Here is a 19,537-nt window from a genome sequence, read left to right as displayed (position 1 = left end):
GGATGTGCCAAGGTGCTTTACAGCCAATGAAGGTTCAGTTGATAAAGACTCAATCTCCCACCTCTGTTCCTTTAGGTATGACATCAGGGAGGACAACACACTGCGCATTAAGCGGGTGAGCAATAGCGACGGGGGAACTTTCACCTGCGTTGGGGAAAATCGCGTGGGGCTGGTGGAAGCCACCGCCACTCTGACTGTACGAGGTAAGCACACAACAAGACTGCTCTTTCCCACTGCACGTTGGGAATCTTTCAGCACACTGCTCCTTCAGTGGGGGCAGAGCTGCTAACGCCGGGTGGAGTTACTGTTGGAGGTTTTGACACATGAAATCAGAGTGCCAGCTGCTACAGCCAAGCACCCCCCCAACCCACCCCACCCACCCACCCCACCCACCCCGCCCCCCCCCACTCAACCCTTCTTCCCCGCGCCTCTTTATCGATTGCAATTCCTGGGGGGGGGGGGACAGCCAATGGGACACCAACACTTAGTGTTAATATTGCGGAGTCTTTGGGCAACTCAAGTCGGGAATGATTTTCCCTGCGGGATTGGGAATGGATTGGGAGGAGCAGAGAGAGGTCCTCCCTGCCAGAAGACAGATGACTGATGGACCTTGGACTCAAAGATGGCCAGGTAGCTCTCCAAGGAAGGCAACTAATTGGTTCCTGCACAATTGCTAAGGCAGCGAGCATTGTACACTCGCGCACTGGATCTCTCACATTCTGTCGATCGGCCAACTCAAATTGCATGTGTTCCTGGATTCACTTCATTTAGTCTCTCTAGCAACTGCCTCACCCGGTCAACCAGTCCTTTACCTACTGCTGTCAACCCCCGTCCCCCCATCATTTCCAACATTCCTTTGCAATCAGTAATTGAAAATCTCTAAGTAAATGATAAGATACTCACAATTCCAACACTCTCGATGATTATATCTCCTGGGCTCTTTTCCCCGCAGCAGCATTCAGGAAATTAATCTTTTCAACCCTGGAGATTCCTACACAGTCACTGGGAGATGGAAATCCTTGGGTGCCTGTAACTCTCCCAGTAGGTTTTCCCTCAGCTGCTCACACTAGTTTGCAAGAGATTAATCTCTCAGCGGGTAAGGCAGTTCATGGAAAGCATTCAAATTACTTGGCTTTGCAAACATGTATAATGGTCACCCAAACAGGGAGGCCACGCTAAGCCTTCATAAATTGAGTTAGGCCTCAGCTGCCGGGCTGTGTCCAAATCCGAGCATCATGCCCAGGGAACGTCAAGGCCTTGGAGAAGACGCGGAGAAGGTTTACCAGGGTGATATCAGGAACGAGGCACTTCAATTATGTGGGAAAAATAGAAGATGCTTGGATCATTCTTAGCATGGAGAATGTTAAGAGGAGACTTAATATTCAAAATTAAAGGTTTTGACGGATCAAATGGGGAGAAACTGTTTCCCCTCATAAATGGGTCAGTCTCCAGAGGTCCCAATAATCACCAGAAGAGCTAGAGGAAACTTGAGCGAATATGTTTCCACAGCGTGGGTTGTTAGGATCTGAAATGGTGCTCAAAGCAGATTCCGTAGGAACCTTTAAAAGGCAATTGAACATGTACGCTATGAGGACTGATTAACAGGGATAAGAGGAGAAAGCTGGGGGGACTTGACTAAATTGGGCAACTCGTTCAAAGAGCTTGCATAGACATGGGCTGAATGGCCCTCTTTCTATGCTGGAGAATATGCAAAGAGAGCAAGATGGAAAGCCAGCAGTACCTCAGCTGACAGTCAGAGGGAGCTCAAGGCCAAAGATGAAAGGAGCATGACTCTGCCCAAACTATCCCTGAAGTAGCTTCACTGGCACGAATGAATGGCCCACGTCCCTTCTTGTGAATTTGAACTGAAAAAAAAATTGCTTGTCCAAACTTTTAATGGAGATCGTCACCGTCTTGATCTCAGCTGTTTACAGCTGTGCTTAAAATCCGAACCGCACCAGACAGACAGCTGATTCCGAATTTCTATGCTGAGTGACCTCAGGCTGAAGCTTGGAAAAAATAAGAACGGGAGGAGGCCATTCAGCCCCTCGAGCTTATTCCAGCATTCCACGAGATCATGGCTGCTCTGTGACCTGACTCCAGAAAGAGAAGACACAGTTTTTCTCCACCCCATCAGTGGTGTGGCGGTATTGTCGCTGGGTTGCGTTCGATGACCACGATGAGAGAGAACGCTGGAAAATCTCAGCAGGTCTGGGCAGCATCTGTAAGGAGGAAAAAGAGCTGACGTTTCGGTCCAGATGACCCTTTGTCAAAGCTTTTCTCTCCTTACGGATGCTGCCAGACCTGCTGAGGTTTTCCAGCATTTTCTCTTCTGGTCCCTGAAAATGTTGTTTTCCTTTTCCAATATTCATCCAATTTCCCTTTGAAAGTTACTATTTAACCTGCTGTCAGGCAGCGCATTCCAGGTCGGAAACACAATGTCCCCTCATCCCATCCACAGCTTCTTCTGCCAGTCAATGTCAATGCCTGGGCATCGCGTGAACCGATATTTCCCCATCCACGCAATGAAAACCCATGCCGCTCACTCGCACACGCTTGTATGATGTTTCTCCCCCTGGAGTTATGGAAGAGACGGTGGTGTGGTGGTTATTATCACCAGCCTGCTAACAGAGGCTCCAGGCTCATGCTCTGGGGGAATACAGGTTCAAACCCCACCACGGCAGCTGGTGGAATTTAAATGATTGAAAGCCAGTCTCAATAATGGAGACCACGAAATTATCACTGATTGTCATAAAAATCCATCTGGGCCATCTAATGTCCTGCAGGGAGGGAAATCTGCCATCCTTACCTGGTCTGGCCTACATGTGACTCCAGAGCCACAGCAATGGGGTTGACTTCTTCCCTGCCCTCTGAAATGGACTTACAAACCACTCAGTTCAAGGCCAGTTAGGGATGGGCAATAAATGCTGGCTGAGCCAGCGATGCCCACGTCCCATGAGTGAATAAAAAAAGTTGATTTCTCGCCCACCTGTTCAGGCTTGGACAATGAGGAACAGATCATCACCTTTTGGGGTCTTGGTTGTATATTGGTTGAAGCCCTGCACCCGTCAAACGACATTCCAGGCAGTTAAGGGTCATAGAAACATAGAAGATAGGAGCAGGAGGAGGCCATTCAGCCCTTCGAGCCTGCTCCATCATTCATTACGATCATGGCTGATCGTCCAACTCAATAGCCTAATCCTGTTTTCTCCCCATAACCTTTGATCCCATTTGTCCCAAGTGCTATATCCAGCCACCTCTTGAATACATTCAATGTTTTGGCATCAACTACTTCCTGTGGTAATGAATTCCACAGGCCCACCACGCTTTGGGTGAAGAAATGTCTCCTCATCTCTGTCCTAAATGGTCCACCCCGAATCCTCAGTCTGTGACCCCCTGGTTCTGGACTCCCCCACCATCGGGAACATCCTTCCTGCATCTACCCTGTCTAGGTCTGTTAGAATTTTATAAGTCTATATGAGATCCCCCCCAACTCATTCATCTGAACTCCAGCAAAAACAATCCTAACCTTATCAATCTCTCTTCATACATCAACCCTGCCATCCTCAGAATCAGCCTGATAAACCTCTAGAGAGAGCAAAACCACATTGCCATGGGTGTGGAATCCCATGTAGGCCAGACCAGGTAAGGATGGCAGACTGCCCTCCCTGAAGAACATTCATGAACAGATGGGTTTTTATGACAGTCATTACCTTTATATTTTAAATATAATATTTATAGTTTATATTTTAAATTTAATAATTGAAATTAAATTCCACCGGCAGCCATGGTGAGATTTGAACCCATGTTCCCAGAGCATCAGATCAGGCCTCAGGATTATTAGTTTAGTCACACTGACATCAGGCAACAGTTTAAGTGTCAGTGTGATGAAAGCACATGAGAAAGAGCAAAGAGAGATATTGGGCGGATTGGGAGGAGGTTCCTGTGATGGGAAGGTTGTGAACCAAAGGGTACAAATGGAAAGTGATTGGTATAAGAAACAGCTTTGACTTGAAGCAAAGATCCTTTAATGCAGTGAGCGGTTAAGATCTGGAATGCACTGCCCGAGCATGTGGTGGAGGAGTTTAACCAAGACCTTCAAGAGAAACGTGGATAAATAGTGGAAGCAACACAGTTTTCAGGGCTACTAGGCAGAAGTAGGGAATCAGTGAATCTCAGCTATCATTAATATGATGGCCCCAATGGCCTCATTCTAATCATAACTGTTCTATGGTTGTATGAAATTCACACTGCCCAAACCTTGAACACATTGAGGGATCCCAAGTCTAGTGGGTGTACAGAGGAGGTACAATGTGAATTCCTCTCTTTATCCTGAATCTGTAATCGACTGTTTAAGATGTGAGATTTTGCATGTTTTATTGCTGGTTATTGTGGTTTGTCATCAAATGACTATTTTTGATTTTTTGTGTTTCAAACCCTCTCCCGATACACAATAATTATAATCTTTTATCCATGATTGTAGGTGTGCATTGATTGCTCTTTGTAAATGTGTCATTCACACTCAACTGATCCAAACTCAGCCACTCCACATGGTCCCTCACTTCCCACAAAGTAATATCTATGAGCAAGAAAAGGCCTCATCCCTCAATCCCACCCTACCCACCTTCCCCTCCATATCCCCCAATCCCCCACCGACCCACCTTCTCCCCATATCCCTCAATCACCTACCCACCTTCTCCCCATATCCCTGAATCTCACTTTTTCTCCATATCCCTGAATCCCACCCTATCCACCTTCCCCCCCATATCCCTCAATCCCACCGTTTCCCCGTATCCCTTAATCCCACTAACCCACCTTCTCCCCATGTCCCTGAATGCCACCGACCCACCTTCTCCCCATAATCCCACATTCCCACCTACCCACCCTCTCCCCATATCCCCGAGTCACGCCCACCCACTTTCTTCCCATTACCCTCAACCCCACCTACCCACTTTCTCCCCATGTCCCTCAATTCCATCAACCCATCTCCCCCCATGTCCCTCAATCCCACCCTATCCACCTTTTCCCCATATTCCTCAATCCCACCTTTTCCCTATATCCCTCAATCCCACCCACCCACCTTCCCCCCACATCCCTCAATCTCATCCACCTACCATTGTTGTCCCACTAGAGCTCCAATTTTTAAAAAGGGAAGGATTAAAGGAAAGGATCTGGCAGTGAAAGTCTGGCCTATTGCTATCTGAGGCTGTTGAGTGTGTTGATAAAGTTATCCACCCTCTGTGTGAACATTGAATGCTTCATTCATTCTAACTTCATGATTTCTCTATTTTTTCCTCTTAAAAAAAAATTGTCAAATCCTTTGTTATCTTCACCCACTCCATTGTGTCCTGTCTCCAGCACACCCTGTCGGTAAGTAATCATCACTCCTTTCATATCCGCATGATTGTAAACGCTCTGTACTGTTCAGCTATCTGCCTCTCCCCATTCTCTTCTCCGATCTTGTTTAACTTGGTGGGGGAAGGGGTATCGCAGAGCACAAAGTGAGCAATACTCAGCCTTGCCATGAGGGATTAGAGTCTAGCGATTACACCACAGACTGTGTTAATACAGCAGCTGGAACCTTCCTTTTAAAACAAGCCCTCAAAAGCCTGACTCAGTGAATTCCACTGACAATTTCATTGATCTCACTTGAAGGTGTTTGAAAGAAAATGGATAGATTTGATTTTTTCTGGTGTGAAGTGTGTGATGGTTCATCGGGTTGCCTGAAGGCACCTGATTTATAATGTGGACCACACACTGAGGCAGTCCAATACAAATACTCATACTCTCACACGCAGATACCCACACACACTTGCACACACCCACACAATCACACTGTCACACACACACAATTGCATGCTCACAGACACTCAGATATCCACTGGCACACACACACACAGTCTCCCCCATATGCTGACACTCATACCCACACTCTCACACATTCAAAATAACACACACATGCACGCACGTGCACACACACACACACACACACACACACTCGCATATACATACACACACAAACACAAGTACACACACACTCTCACACCCTCCCACACATGCCTATACCCTCATACCCACACACTCGCACTAAGGCGCACACATAAAATAACACACAGTCACACACCCATACACATGCACATACTCACTGGCACACACACTCCCTAACACACACACTCCCTCACGTGCTGACACACTCACACTTAGACACACACTCACAAAATAATACACACGTCCCCACAAATACCCACATACACACACACACACACACACACACACACTCTCACACATACATACATACTCACAAACACACACACACAAACACACAGACATTTTGTCATGATTCTGGTGGAGGCTAATAGAGTAAAGGGGTGTAAACGACCCAAATCGACTGAACAAGATTTCTCTTTTTAAAACCTTTACTGTAACAATCAAATTAAAACCAGCATAAAGTAAACACAAATTAACAGACAAATTGTATTGGTGGATACTAGGCAAAGGCACAGTCGTCATAGTCCCAGATGACCAGAGGCTGCTCTCCCCTTTTGAGTGTAGGAGCTGTCTAGTGATGGTTTCAAAGAATCACAGAATCCTACAGTGCAGAGGGAGGCCATTCGGCCCACTGGATTAGCAGGGTAAATATGTGGGGTTATGGGGATAGGGGCTAGGTAGGATTGTGGTTGGTGCAGAGTCAATGGGCCGAATGGCCTCCTTCTGCACGGTAGAGATATTCTACGATTCTATTCTGTGATCCTGCGATACTGGTGAATACCTGAGGCCCACGAGTTGGGAACTACAGGAGAGGAATAGCCTGTGAATGGGGCTGGGAGAGTGGGGCTGGGAGAGTGGGTGTGGGCTGGAGGTGTAGGTGGCTGAAGGGGAGAACTTAAGGAAAAGGCAAGTGTGTTTTCTTGCCTGCTGTGATCCCATCCCCGCCTAATAGGCTTCTGGGCTCTGCTAGAAGTGGATGAAAGCTTTCCTCGTCTGCTCCTCTGGCCTCCTTCCAGTCCTGTTGCTGCGTTATCCTTTTGGTTGGAAAACTGAAGGTAGAAAAAGAAAAGCAAATTCTGAGCGTGGTTCTAAACTTCTCTTTGAGTTACACCAGTGAAAGACGGGGTGGGGTTGGAGATTTTGGACAGGTTGGATGGTGGGGTAATGGAGAGGGATCCCAGCATAGTGACTGGAATGTAGGTTGGCCGAGAGTGATTTAGATCCACAGCTGGAAACCATATCAGATAGAGATCAGCATTTATATAGCGCCTTTAACGTTGTAGGCACATCCCAAGGTGCTTCTCCAGAAACTGTTAGCAAACAGAATTTGACGCTGAGCCACATTGGGATGGATGACACGAAGCTGGGTCAGGGAGGCAGGTTTTAGACCATGTCCCAAAGGGGAGATTTTGGAATGGGAATTCCGGAGCTCACAGACTTGGCAGCTGAAGGTACGGGCACCGGCAGCAAACTGGTTACAATTGGACATCGCACAAGAGGCCAGAATTGGAGGAGAGCAGATCATTTTGGAGAGTTACGGGGCTGTTGGTGGTCACTTTAAGGTGGAAGGGTTGTGGTCCACAGCACCTGTCCCGCGAAATTAAGTGCAATTAATAGAGAATTCCAAAATAGTTTTGCGTGGGTCATCACCTGGGGTGAGAGTTGAGTCCACAGCTGGGACTTTATCACACACCCGCCCAAGGCTCGTACGATTGTGCCCAAGGCCAATGGAGAACACTATTCTGCGAGTCTCGCCTGCCCAGGTTTCGGGGCAGGATGCCAGTTAAATCAGGGCTCTCACGTCCCCTATCCTGAAAACCATTGTGATCACAGTGGGGTCAGCACAAGTCTTTGGGAAACGAGTCATCAGTCGGGTGACTGTCTGAAGTTTTCACATTTTTTCTGCGTCTGCCTGGGTTTCCTCCGGACGCTCCAGTTTCCTCCCACAGTCCAAAGATGTGCGGGTTGGGTTGATTGGCCGTGCTAAATTGCCCCTTAGTGTTAAGGGATTAGAAAGGTAAAAACGTGAGTTTCGGGGACAGGGCATGGGTGGGATTGTGGTCGGTGCAGACTCAATGGGCCAAATGGCCTTCTTCTGCATTGTAAGGATTCTGTGATGCTATGAATCTGTGGTATGGGACAAGTGCAGGAAAATGGGATGAATGCGACTTCAGTGGTAGTTATTGTTGGTGCAGACTCGATTGGCCAAACGGCCTTCTCTGCACTGTATGCCTCTGTGAGCTGCCAAAGTTGATTAGAGCCATGATGTGGAGATGCCGGCATTGGACTGGGGTAAACACAGTAAGAAGTCTCACAACACCAGGTTAAAGTCCAACAGGTTTATTTGGTAGCAAAAGCCACTAGCTTTCGGGCCTCTGACCCTTTGTCAGGTGAGTGGAGAGTTCTGATCATAAACAGGGCATATAAAGACACACATTCAGTTTACAGAATACTGATTAGAATGTGAGTCTTTACAGGTAATCAAGTCTTAAAGGTACAGACGATGTGAGTGGAGATAGCATTCAGCATAGGTTAAAGAGATGTGTATTGTCTCCAGACAGGACAGTAAGTGAGATGTTGCAAGCCCAGGCAAGTCATGGGGGTTACAGATAGTGTGGCTTGAATCCAAGATCCTGGTTGAGGCCATCCTCATGTGTACAGAACTTGGTTATCAGTTTCTGCTCAGTGACTCTGCGCTGTCGTGTGTCGGGAAGGCTGCCTTGGAGAAAGCTTACCCGAAGATCAGATGCTGAATGCCCGTGACCGCAACAACTTCAGCGATCACGGGCATTCGGCCTCTGATTTTCGGGTGAGCGTTCTCCAAGGCGGCCTTCACAAACACGACAGCGCAGAGTCGCTGAGCGGAAACTGATAACTAAGTTCTCCACACGTGAAGACGGTCTCAACCGGGATCTTGGGTTCATGTCACACTATCTGTAACCCCCATGACTTGCCTGGGCTTGCAACATCTCACTTATTGTCCTGTCTGCAGACAATACACATCTCTTTAACCTGTGTTTAATGCTATCACCACTCACATTGTCTGCACCTTTAAGACTTGATTAGCTGCAAAAAACTCACATTCTAATCAGTATTCTGTATTCCGAGTGTGAGTCTTTACATCCCCTGTTTATGATCAGAACTCTCCACTCACCTGACGAAGGGTCAGAGGCCCAAAAGCTAGTGGCTTTTGCTACCAAATAAACCTGTTGGACTTCAACCTGGTGTTGTGAGACTTCTTAAAGGAGATTAGGTCGTGGTTTTGACAGCTGATGCGAGAGATCGCACCTCTGGCAATGGTGCACTCCCTCAGTTCCACACCAGGAGAACCAGCCTGGGTCTCTGCTCTCCGTTATCTGGGTGGGGACCCAAGCCCACAATATTGTTGGCTCGATGACAAGACCCACTGAACAATGAGTGGCTTTGAGAGGGGAGGGGGGGAAGGTGGGAACCTATCGCCCAGAGGCTGGCGAGGGTGTGTTATATTGGAACATGACATGAGCACCACTTGGCGCTGTTCTATCCTCTTGATTGGTCACTGCAGTTTACTGACGCTTAGTTTCCTTTGCGCTCCCAGATTCCCGACAGACACAGGGTGGAGTCACAGACCTTTGTGAGTTCTTTGAGGATTCAAAACAGATTGCCTCCTCACCGTGATTGCTTTAACTCGCTGAATAAAACATGACAGGGAAAGGCTTCAAGAAATTATTTCTTTAAAAAAAATCTTTCTGCCTCAGGCATATGCATTCCATCATGAATTAAATATGGCTCTTGATAATCTATTTCCATTGAGCTGAAAACCACTTCAATAAATCATTAAAATCTCAAATCAGAAAAAGCCACGCCGCCATTTAAAAAAAATTGGATGTTCAAAAGGACAATTGTTCCCCTTTATCCCTTTATCCCATCCAACATCTCCTGCCGTTGTCCTTACTTAAACATACATGATTCCACTTTTCAGCTCATCAAACTCTCCTTCCACCAGCCTCCCATCCATTGACATTTTCTACACTTCCTGCTGCCTCGGCAAAGCAGCCAGCATAATTAAGGCCCCCACGCATCCCGGACATTCTCTCTTCCACCTTCTTCCGTCGGGAAAAAGATACAAAACTCTGAGGTCACGTACCGACCGACTCAAGAACAGCTTCTTCCCTGTTGCTGTCAGACTTTCGAACGGACCTACTTTATATTAAGTTGATCTTTCTCTACACCCTAACCATGACTGTAACACTACTTTCTGCACCCTCTCCTTTCCTTCTCTATGAACAGTATGCTTTGTCTGTATAACGTGCAAGAAACCATACTTTTCACTGTTATACACGTGACAATAATAAGTCAACTCAAATTCTGATACAGTGCAGGGCCTTCCCAGATTCCGTTCCCCTGTCTGAAGGCTGATCCCAAGCGAGGAAAAGTGCTGGAAGACCCATTTTGCTGCAGTTTCCCAGATGAAGGGAGTAGGGCAGTGGAGAGCGAAGGGGCTGGGGTGGGTGGTGGTGGAGTGGTGAGTCTAGTGAGGGGTCGGGGGGACGGGTAGCGAGCATATTGGCCTGGGTCTTGCTGTCCCAAGCCATGCTGCAAGCCCTTAGATGTCAGCTGAAGCCCTGTACAGTTAAGTGCACGCTGCAGTTGAATATCTTGCCAGCCACAACCACTGGGAATGCCTGCTTTGACCAGGAAGAGGTCATCCCTCCACAGCCTCCGTGTATTCCTCTAAGATATCTGCGCTCCTCCAATTTTGGCCTGTTTAGCCTCCCCAGTTTCCACCACCTCACAATTGGAGGTGCTGCCTTGAATGGAATTCCCTCTTTAAACTCCTCCACATGTCTACCTCTTTCTCTCTCCCTTTACAATACTCCTTCTCCCTCTTTTGGTCACCTGTTGGTTGCCATTCTGATATCTCCTTACATGGCCTATTGTCAAATCTGTACCTGATAATGCTCCTATGAAGAGCCTTGGGGCCTCCCCACACTAAAGGTGCTATCTAAATGCAAATGGTTGCCAGGAGTATGAGCTGGGAGATGGAAGCGATGATCTTCCACCGAGGAAGGTCTTACCTGGTCTCAGACAGGTGGATAAGGCGATTGGGGAAGGGAGATGGGAAACCCAGAACATGACCTTAAACTAAACTTTGTGAGTGGGACTTGTTCAAGCAGACAAAAGGTAAATTTATGAGGGCAGTCTTATTCACACAGTGTGTGACAGTTTGACTTTGGATCCAGTATTGGAGCCCTTGGTGTCATTTAAGGAACGTTTCCGTACTCCAGTAGGTTAACAGGATGGGGCAAATGGCCTTTCTCATGCTTAAGCACCATGGAGAAATTGGCGTCCCAAAACAAGTTCATGCTTTAACACCAGGACAAAGGAACATGGTGCTAAGGGACGAATGGATTGAGATCAGTCAATGTGACCAAGCACACATCTCATTGGCATTGTCCATAACCAGGACTGTGCAAGTGTCTGTGCAGGACAGTGGCACAGTGGTTGGCACTGCTGCCTCACAGCACCAGGGATCTGGGTTCCATTCCGGCCTTGGGTCACTGTCTGCGTGGAGTTTGCACATTCCCCCTGTGTCTGCGTGGGTTTCCTCCAAGTACTCCCGTTTCCTCCCATAGTCCAAAGATGTGATGGTTAGGTGGATTGGTCATGTTAAATTGTACCTTAGTGTCCAAAGGTGTGCATGTTGGGAGAATTAATGGGGTAAATATGTGAGACAATAGGGATAGGGCAAGGGTGGGATGCTCTGTTAGAGAGTTGGTGCAGACTTAATGGACCGAATGGCCTCCTTCTGCATTGTGTGGATTCAATAGTTCTATCTCACTGCAGGGATCAAGTGAAAGTCACAGAATGGCCTTCTAACAACGAGATTGATTGTCTACTAATGAACAGTTCCAGTGAGGAGAGCACAGTGTAGGGAGCAAAATGGAAGCAAAAACCTCTATTCACTTCATTCATTTTATTTATTTGCTACTCTGTGCCAATCTCAGTTGGGGATAAGGTTGTCCACTCTCCAGTCATTCTTACTAAAAGGCAAGGCTGTATATAACAACAACCTGCATTTATATAGTGCTTTGAGTGTAGTAACACATCCCAGGGTGCTTCATGGGAGCATTATTCAAGACAAATTTGACATCCAGCCATATAACGCAAATGACCAAAAGCTTGATCAAAGAGGCAGACTTGAAGGAGTGTCTTAAAGGTACAGAGGCAGAGATGTTTAGAAAAAGTTTTCCAAAGTTTAGGGACTAGGCAGCGCAAGACGTAGCCACGAATGATGGAGTGAAGGAAATCAAATTGTATGTGTGTATCTGAGATTTTGAATATGAGTCTGAGTGCGCGCGATTGTCTGCATCTCCGTGAGATGGTCATTCTGTGTGCGGATGTCTCTGAGATGGTGAGTTTGTGAGTGTATGTGTGAGCTGGTGTCTCTGTGAGATGGTGAGTTTGTGTGTATGCATATGAGATTGAGTTTCTGTATGTAAGTGGATGTGTGAGGTTGTACGTGTATATGTGCATGAGAGAGATTGCAACTTTGTGGATGTGGGTGTGTGTGTAAGGTTGTGAGTGTGTGAGAGTCTGCATGTCAATGCGCCTGGGGGAGCGAAATTGCGAGTGCGTGTGTGTGTGTGATTGTCAGTTTGTGTGTCTGCTGCTGTGTTTGTGTGTGTGCATGAGTATGTGTCTATAGGTTTGTGTGTGTGCGTGTGTGTGCAGGTGTGTGTGCGTGTGTGGATATGTGTGTGCGTGTGTGGATATGTGTGTGCGTGTGTGGATGTGTGTGTGTGTGTGTGTGGATATGTGTGTGCGTGTGTGGATATGTGTGTGCGTGTGTGGATGTGTGTGTGTGTGTGTGGATATGTGTGTGTGTGTGTGTGTGGATATGTGTGTGCGTGTGTGGATATGTGTGTGTGTGTGTGGATATGTGTGTGCGTGTGTGGATATGTGTGTGCGTGTGTGGATGTGTGTGTGTGTGTGTGGATATGTGTGTGTGTGTGTGTGGATATGTGTGTGCGTGTGTGGATATGTGTGTGCGTGTGTGGATGTGTGTGTGTGTGTGTGTGGATATGTGTGTGTGTGTGTGTGTGGATATGTGTGTGCGTGTGTGGGTGTGTGGATGTGTGTGTGCACTTGTGTGTGTGTGTGTGTGTGTATGCGCTTGTGTGTGTGTGTGCAGGTATGTGTGTGTGGGTGTGTGTGTGTGTGCAGGTATGTGTGTGTGTGTGTGTGTGTGTGTGTGTGTGTGTGTGTGTGTGTGTGTGTGTGTGTGTGTGTGTGTGTGTGTGTGTGTGTGTGTGTACAGGTATGTGTGTGTATGCATATCCCCAGTAGCCCAATATGCTGCTGAGGTGGAAGCTCCAGTTCGGGTACAGCGTCCCGTGCACCTGTTCCACAGCAGGATTCAGCATCTGGTGAGGACCGGGTGAGGGAGGAACTGAAAGGTGGAGGATGGAAATAAAGCAAATGAGAGGGCAAGTGAGAAAAGAGGTGCTGTTTGGTATTTTCTGCCTTGCGGCTATTTGTGGCTCTGCTTTCGCTGCTGTTGAAATCATGGTGAACGTGGAGTGCGTTATCGTCTTGTTTGTCCCAAAGTCCCTGTCCTCAGAGCTGACTTTGTGTGCCTCTGGTCACGTCCGACTCTGCTGGTTTTTGCAAGCATCCTGTGTTACGTTTCAGTACAAGTTACGCTTTACTCTTGCTGAATGCGGCGTCGCGTGCCAGGAACCCAAGCTAATTTAGCGATGTGCTCGAAGCTTCTCCCACACACTTTATCAGCTGAATTAGTGAAACATCCCAGGTTGCCCAGTCTTTAATTGCCTCTCTCTCTCTCCCTCTCTGCTGCTGCTTGCTTGGCTTCAGCTATCACTGAGCTTCATTCAGATGCTTGTGCGTTGGCTCTTTGTGTCTGGTTTATCAGCCTCGCCCATGCATGCTGGGCCATGCAGATTATTCTAGATTGTGTTTAAACATCGTGTTTTGATAACATTAACAGAATCAGTGGGTGACTTGGCATGAGACCCGGAGATGTGGACTAAAACCAAATTGTGCTTTGAATTTGTGCATGTTCTAATCCAATCTTTTTTTCCAGGGGCATTCCAGACCTTGGCGAGATTCCTGATCTTTTACTGTCATTATTCTGTGCACCTAAATCAAAGAACTTCTGCATTCGATGCTCCCACTACCCATTTATTAACTGTGCATATATTCAAAGAACCCTTTTATAGAGAGAGTCTCACCGTCAGGGACCCCTTTTATAGAGAGAGTCTCGCCGTCAGGGACCCCTTTTATAGAGAGAGTCTCGCCGTCAGGGACCCCTTTTATAGAGAGAGTCTCACCGTCAGGGACCCCTTTTATAGAGAGCGTCTCACTGTCAGGGACCCCTTTTATAGAGAGAGTCTCGCCGTCAGGGACCCCTTTTATAGAGAGAGTCTCACCGTCAGGGACCCCTTTTATAGAGAGAGTCTCGCCGTCAGGGACCCCTTTTATAGAGAGAGTCTCGCCGTCAGGGACCCCTTTTATAGAGAGAGTCTCGCCGTCAGGGACCCCTTTTATAGAGAGAGTCTCGCCGTCAGGGACCCCTTTTATAGAGAGAGTCTCGCCGTCAGGGACCCCTTTTATAGAGAGAGTCTCACCGTCAGGGACCCCTTTTATAGAGAGCGTCTCGCCGTCAGGGACTCCTTTTATAGAGACCGTCTCGCCGTCAGAGACCCCTTTTATAGAGAGCGTCTCGCCGTCAGGGACCCCTTTTATAGAGAGAGTCTCACCGTCAGGGACCCCTTTTAAGATGGAGTTTTATGATTTAAATGCAGTTCTGATTATTCTGATAGCAGGTGAATTTTAGATCGAAATTGACCATTCTTTTGCTGAGACGTTCAGTCTATTAAACAATCTGCACTGACGGAGTTTAAGAGTCGAACAGCTGTGTGAATGTGATGGGTTAACAATCTCAAATAGATGAAAGAGCAGCTATTGTAGTGCCGTGAAGTTCATGCGTTTCTGCTGATGGTAATCCAACCCTCATGCTCTGCTAAAGTGAGTGGATGATGTCAGCAACATCATGCCGATATTATCCCAACATTAACTGAACAAACTAAAAGATAAACAAAACATGTTACAGGGGAATTATCTCCAACTGACTGTATCAAGCCCCAAGATTAAGGAGAAAGATGAAAACAGTCACGACTTCTATTCCTGATCACTCTCCAGCGATCCCTGGGTTAGAGAGGAAAAAAAAACAGCCAGGATTCCTGCTCCTGATCACTGTCCAGTGATCCCTGGATTAGAGAGGGGGAAATCAGCCAGGGCTCCTGTTCCTGGTCACTGTCCAGTGATCCCTGGATTAGAGAGGGGAAATCAGCGAGGTTCCTGCTTCTGGTCACTGTCCACTGATCTCTGGGTTAGTGGAGGGAAATCAGCCAGGGTCCCTGTTTCTGATCACTGTCCAGTGATCCCTGGATTAGAGAGGGGGAAATCAGCCAGGGTTCCTGTTTCTGATCACTGTCCAGTGATCCCTGGATTAGAGAGGGGAAATCAGCCAGGGTTCCTGTTTCTGATCACTGTCCAGTGATCCCTGGATTAGAGAGGGGAAATCAGCCAGGGTTCCTGTTTCTGATCACTGTCCAGTGATCCCTGGATTAGAGAGGGGAAATCAGCCAGGGTTCCTGTTTCTGATCACTGTCCAGTGATCCCTGGATTAGAGAGGGGAAATCAGCCGGTGTTCCTGTTCCTGATCACTGTCCAGTGATCCCTGGGTTGCTGGGGGGGAAACCAACCAGGGTTCCTGCTCCTTGTCACTGTCCACTGACCCCTGGGTTTACTGTGGGGATATATCAGTCAAGGTTCCTGGTCATTGTTCAGTGGTTGCAGTGTTTGGTGCTGGGTGAAGCTGGAGTGCCTGATTTCATTGACTTATTCAATTAATTGGCACACACACACATGAAGAACAGCCACCTGAGTATGCAATGAGGGTTGTGGGGAGGAGGGAATAGAATTGGAAGGAGGCATGAAATCACACACAAATGATCCACTGTGTGGCAAGAAGAGAAAAAGTGAGTGAGTTGGGTATAAACGGAAATTCCCCCTCCTGTTCCTCTTTCTGCATGTCTGTTGTGAGAGGTTTGGACCTAAGACATATTCACTCTGTCCTGTGCTGTCTGACGTGTCATCTGGTTGCCCCCCCCACCCTCGTCACCACCCCGCCTCTCCCCACCCACCCACCCCCCAGCTGCCCCTCAGTTTGTCGTGAGGCCAAGGGATCAGATCGTGGCTCAGGGACGCACTGCCACCTTCCCGTGTGAGACAAAGGGAAATCCTCAACCAGCGGTCTTCTGGCAAAAAGAGGGAAGCCAGGTGAGTGCCCTGTGACTGTCTGATCCACCATCAAGAGCTTGTATTTAGCACAATCAGATTGATATTTTATTTACTCACTCGTGGGACATGGGCATCACTGGCTGGCCAGCAGTGGTGACTAGTGGAGTGCCCCCGGGGTCGGTGCTGGGGCCTCAGCTTTTTACCATTTATATAGATGATCTGGAGGAGGGAACCGAGTGTATGGTGTCGAAATTTGCTGATGACACCAAGATTGGTGGAACGGCAAATTGTGCGGAGGGTGTGGAGAGTCTGCAGAAGGATCTAGATAGGCTGGGCGAATGGGCCAGGAACTGGCAAATGGAATTTAATGTTGGCAAGTGTGAGGTGGTCCACTTTGGTAGGAAGAATGGTAGGAAGGACTATTACTTACGTGGCGAAAAACTGCAGCAGGCGACGGTGCAGAGGGACCTCGGGGTCCTTGTGCATGAGTCGCAAAAACCCAGCCTGCAGGTGCAGCAGGTGGTCAGGAAGGCGAATGGGATGCTGGCCTTCATAGCGAAGGGGATTGAATATAAAAGTAGGGAGGTCTTGCTGCAGCTGTATAGGGCATTGGTGAGGCCGCAGCTGGAGTACTGTGTGCAGTTTTGGTCGCCGTACTTACGCAAGGATATTTTGGCCTTGGCGGGAGTGCAGAGGAGGTTTACTAGGCTGATGCCAGAGTTGACGGGGTTGAGCTATGAGGAGAGGCTGAATAAACTAGGCTTGTACTCGTTAGAGTTTAGAAGAATGAGGGGAGATCTCATTGAGACGTATAAGATGATGAATGGGATGGATAGGATAGAGGTGGAGAGGCTCTTCCCGCTCAGAAAGGACAGTAGGACTAGGGGGCACAGCCTCAAGATAAAGGGGGGGCGGTTTAGAACGGAGTTGAGGAGGAACTTCTTCACTCAAAGGGTGGTGAATCTCTGGAATTCTCTGCCCGTTGAAGTGGTGGAGGCTGCCTCGCTAAATATTTTTAAGAAGCGGGTTGATGGGTTTTTGATAAGAGAGGGGATTAAGGGTTATGGGGAGAGGGCGGGAATGTGGAACTGAGCCACGACAGATCAGCCATGATCTTATTGAATGGCGGGGCAGGCTCGAAGGGCTGGATGGCCTACTCCTGCTCCTATTTCTTATGTTCTTATGTTCTTATTTATTGCCAATCCCTAGTTGCCCGAGGGCAGTTGAGAGTTAACCACATTGCTGTGGCTCTGGAGTCACGTGTAGGCCAGACCGGGTAAGGATGGCAGATTTCCTTCCCTCAAGGACATGAATGAACCAGATGGGATTTTCCGACAATTGGCAATGGTTTCATGATCATCAGTAGATTCTTAATTCCATATTTTTTAAATTGAATTCAAATTCGGTCGAACCCAGGTCCCCAGAACATCAGCTGAGTTTCTGGATTGATAGTCTAGTGATTCCTGAGAGAGAGTTGTTCTATCAGAAGAGAATGGGCAGAATGGTCTTCTTATATTCTCAGAAGATTGAGAGGCGATGGTGAAATGGGTCAGATTCTTTTGAGAGTTTGACCTGATAGATGCTCGGAGGTTATTTCCGCTGACGGAGGAGTCTCAAATTGGCCTCGGGAGAAGGGGTGGGAAATTTGGGACTGCGATGTGAAAAAATATCCTCATACAGAGGCTGTGAATCAGAATTCTGGAACCCAGAGATGCTTAATTACTGAGTGTATTCCAGATGCAGGCTGGTCATTCTGAGCCACTGAGGGATTAAAGGTATTGGTAAAGTTGCCACAGTCCCAGACAGCGATAAGTTGTTCCCCCCTTCAAAGGGGCAGAGTTTACTGGTGGAGATTTAGCCTGAGAGTCACCACACCTTAGGTGAGAGGTAAAAGTGAGAAGACAGAGCCTTCATGGATAAGCTCAGCTGGTATGGGAATTGAACCCAAGCCGTATAACCAACCGAGGATATGGGGATTGAGCAGCAAGGCCCAGGTGGAGGTAGAAAACCAGCCATGAATTTATTGAGTGGCAGAACAGGCTCAATGGTCTATCTCTGCTCCTGTTCTTTAATGTTCTTGCGTGAAATGCCCTGAGGCACTAAACAGGAGCATTATCAGAGAACATTTGACACTGAATGATTGGGGGATATTGTCAATGCTGAGGGAGTGCTGCACAGTCGATGGTGCTGCCTTTCTAATCAGGCATTACTACTGATTTTGCTGTTTTGGGTGAATGTAAAAGATTGGACAGCCAGTACTTTGAGGAAGAGCGGAGGAGTTCTCCCCGGCGTCCTGGGACCGACACTTCTCGTTCAACCAATATCACTGGGTGGCACAGTGGCCAGCACTGCTGCCTCCCAGCACCAGGGACCTGAGTTCAGTTCTGGTCTCGGGTTACTGCTTGCGTGGAGTTTGCCCGTTCTCCCTGTGTCTGCGTGGGGTTTCCTCCGGCTGCTCTGGAATCCTCCCACGAAGATGTGTAGGTTAGGTGGATTGGCTGTGGGAAATGTAGTGGGATGGAGGGGAGGGCCTGGGTGGGATGCTGCTTTGCAGAGTTGGTGGTGTAGACTCGATGGGCCGAATGACCTCCTTCTGCACTGTGGAGATTCTAAATCAGGTTGCCTGCTCTTTCATCACATTGCAGTGTGTGGGAGTTGGCTTATTGCAAACTGCCTCCCTGACTCCCAATATCATTTCAGAAGTACTCAATTAACTGCGAAGCACTCTGTGGCCCTCCAACAAAAATAATTCTCGGCCAAGTCATCAGGGTGGAAGTGCAAGAGAACCCTCAACATTACCATTGGTTCCCCCTTCATCTCCGACCTGTCCAGGTTCATCACGGATTCAGCTCCCTGTGTGTCTCCCGAGCAGGAGGCCGTGTTCTGTAAATCCCACATCTATTCATATTTTAATCAGCCCCCAGATCTGAAAATGAGAAGTGCGTGAAGATTATTTTTCTGCCAACATGAAGAGATGTTCTTGTTTGTTCAAACTTTGAAAAATGTCAGTCTTGGGCAGAGTTTTGATAGTACATGTGAGGAGACACTGTTTCCATTGGCAAGCAGGTCAGAGAGCAGAGGACACAGATTTGAGATATTTAATAATTGAACCAGAGGAAGAACAAGTGAGAATCTAACCAATCTCCTCATGATATTCCATGGCATTATCATCTCTAAATCCTCCACTATCAACATCCTGAGGGTCACCATTGACCAGAAACAGAACTGGACCCAGCCATAT

At 47.8% G+C, this 19,537-nt stretch overlaps 1 protein-coding gene across 14 annotated transcripts in view; it reads left to right on the top strand.

Moving 5' to 3' along the window:
- Window positions 1-19,537, top strand: part of robo2 (roundabout, axon guidance receptor, homolog 2 (Drosophila)) — a 509,899-nt gene that overhangs the window by 346,948 nt on the left and 143,414 nt on the right. For 10 of the 14 annotated variants that reach the window (XM_080203356.1, XM_080203353.1, XM_080203354.1 and 7 more), the window contains exons 6-8: window positions 76-203; window positions 5,359-5,370; window positions 16,211-16,335. In XM_080203356.1, the coding sequence (XP_080059482.1) occupies window positions 76-203; window positions 5,359-5,370; window positions 16,211-16,335 (265 nt within the window). The remainder of the gene's footprint in view (window positions 1-75; window positions 204-5,358; window positions 5,371-16,210; window positions 16,336-19,537) is intronic. The other 4 variants (XM_080203357.1, XM_080203355.1, XM_080203348.1 and 1 more) reach the window with 1 other exon arrangement.

This window comes from Carcharhinus amblyrhynchos, chromosome 15 (assembly GCF_965287045.1).
Source record: "Carcharhinus amblyrhynchos chromosome 15, sCarAmb.v2.hapA, whole genome shotgun sequence".
NCBI classification, from domain to species: Eukaryota; Metazoa; Chordata; class Chondrichthyes; order Carcharhiniformes; family Carcharhinidae; genus Carcharhinus; species Carcharhinus amblyrhynchos.
The sequence above is the reverse complement of the archived record's forward strand: the minus strand, read 5'-3'. Positions and strand labels throughout refer to the sequence as shown.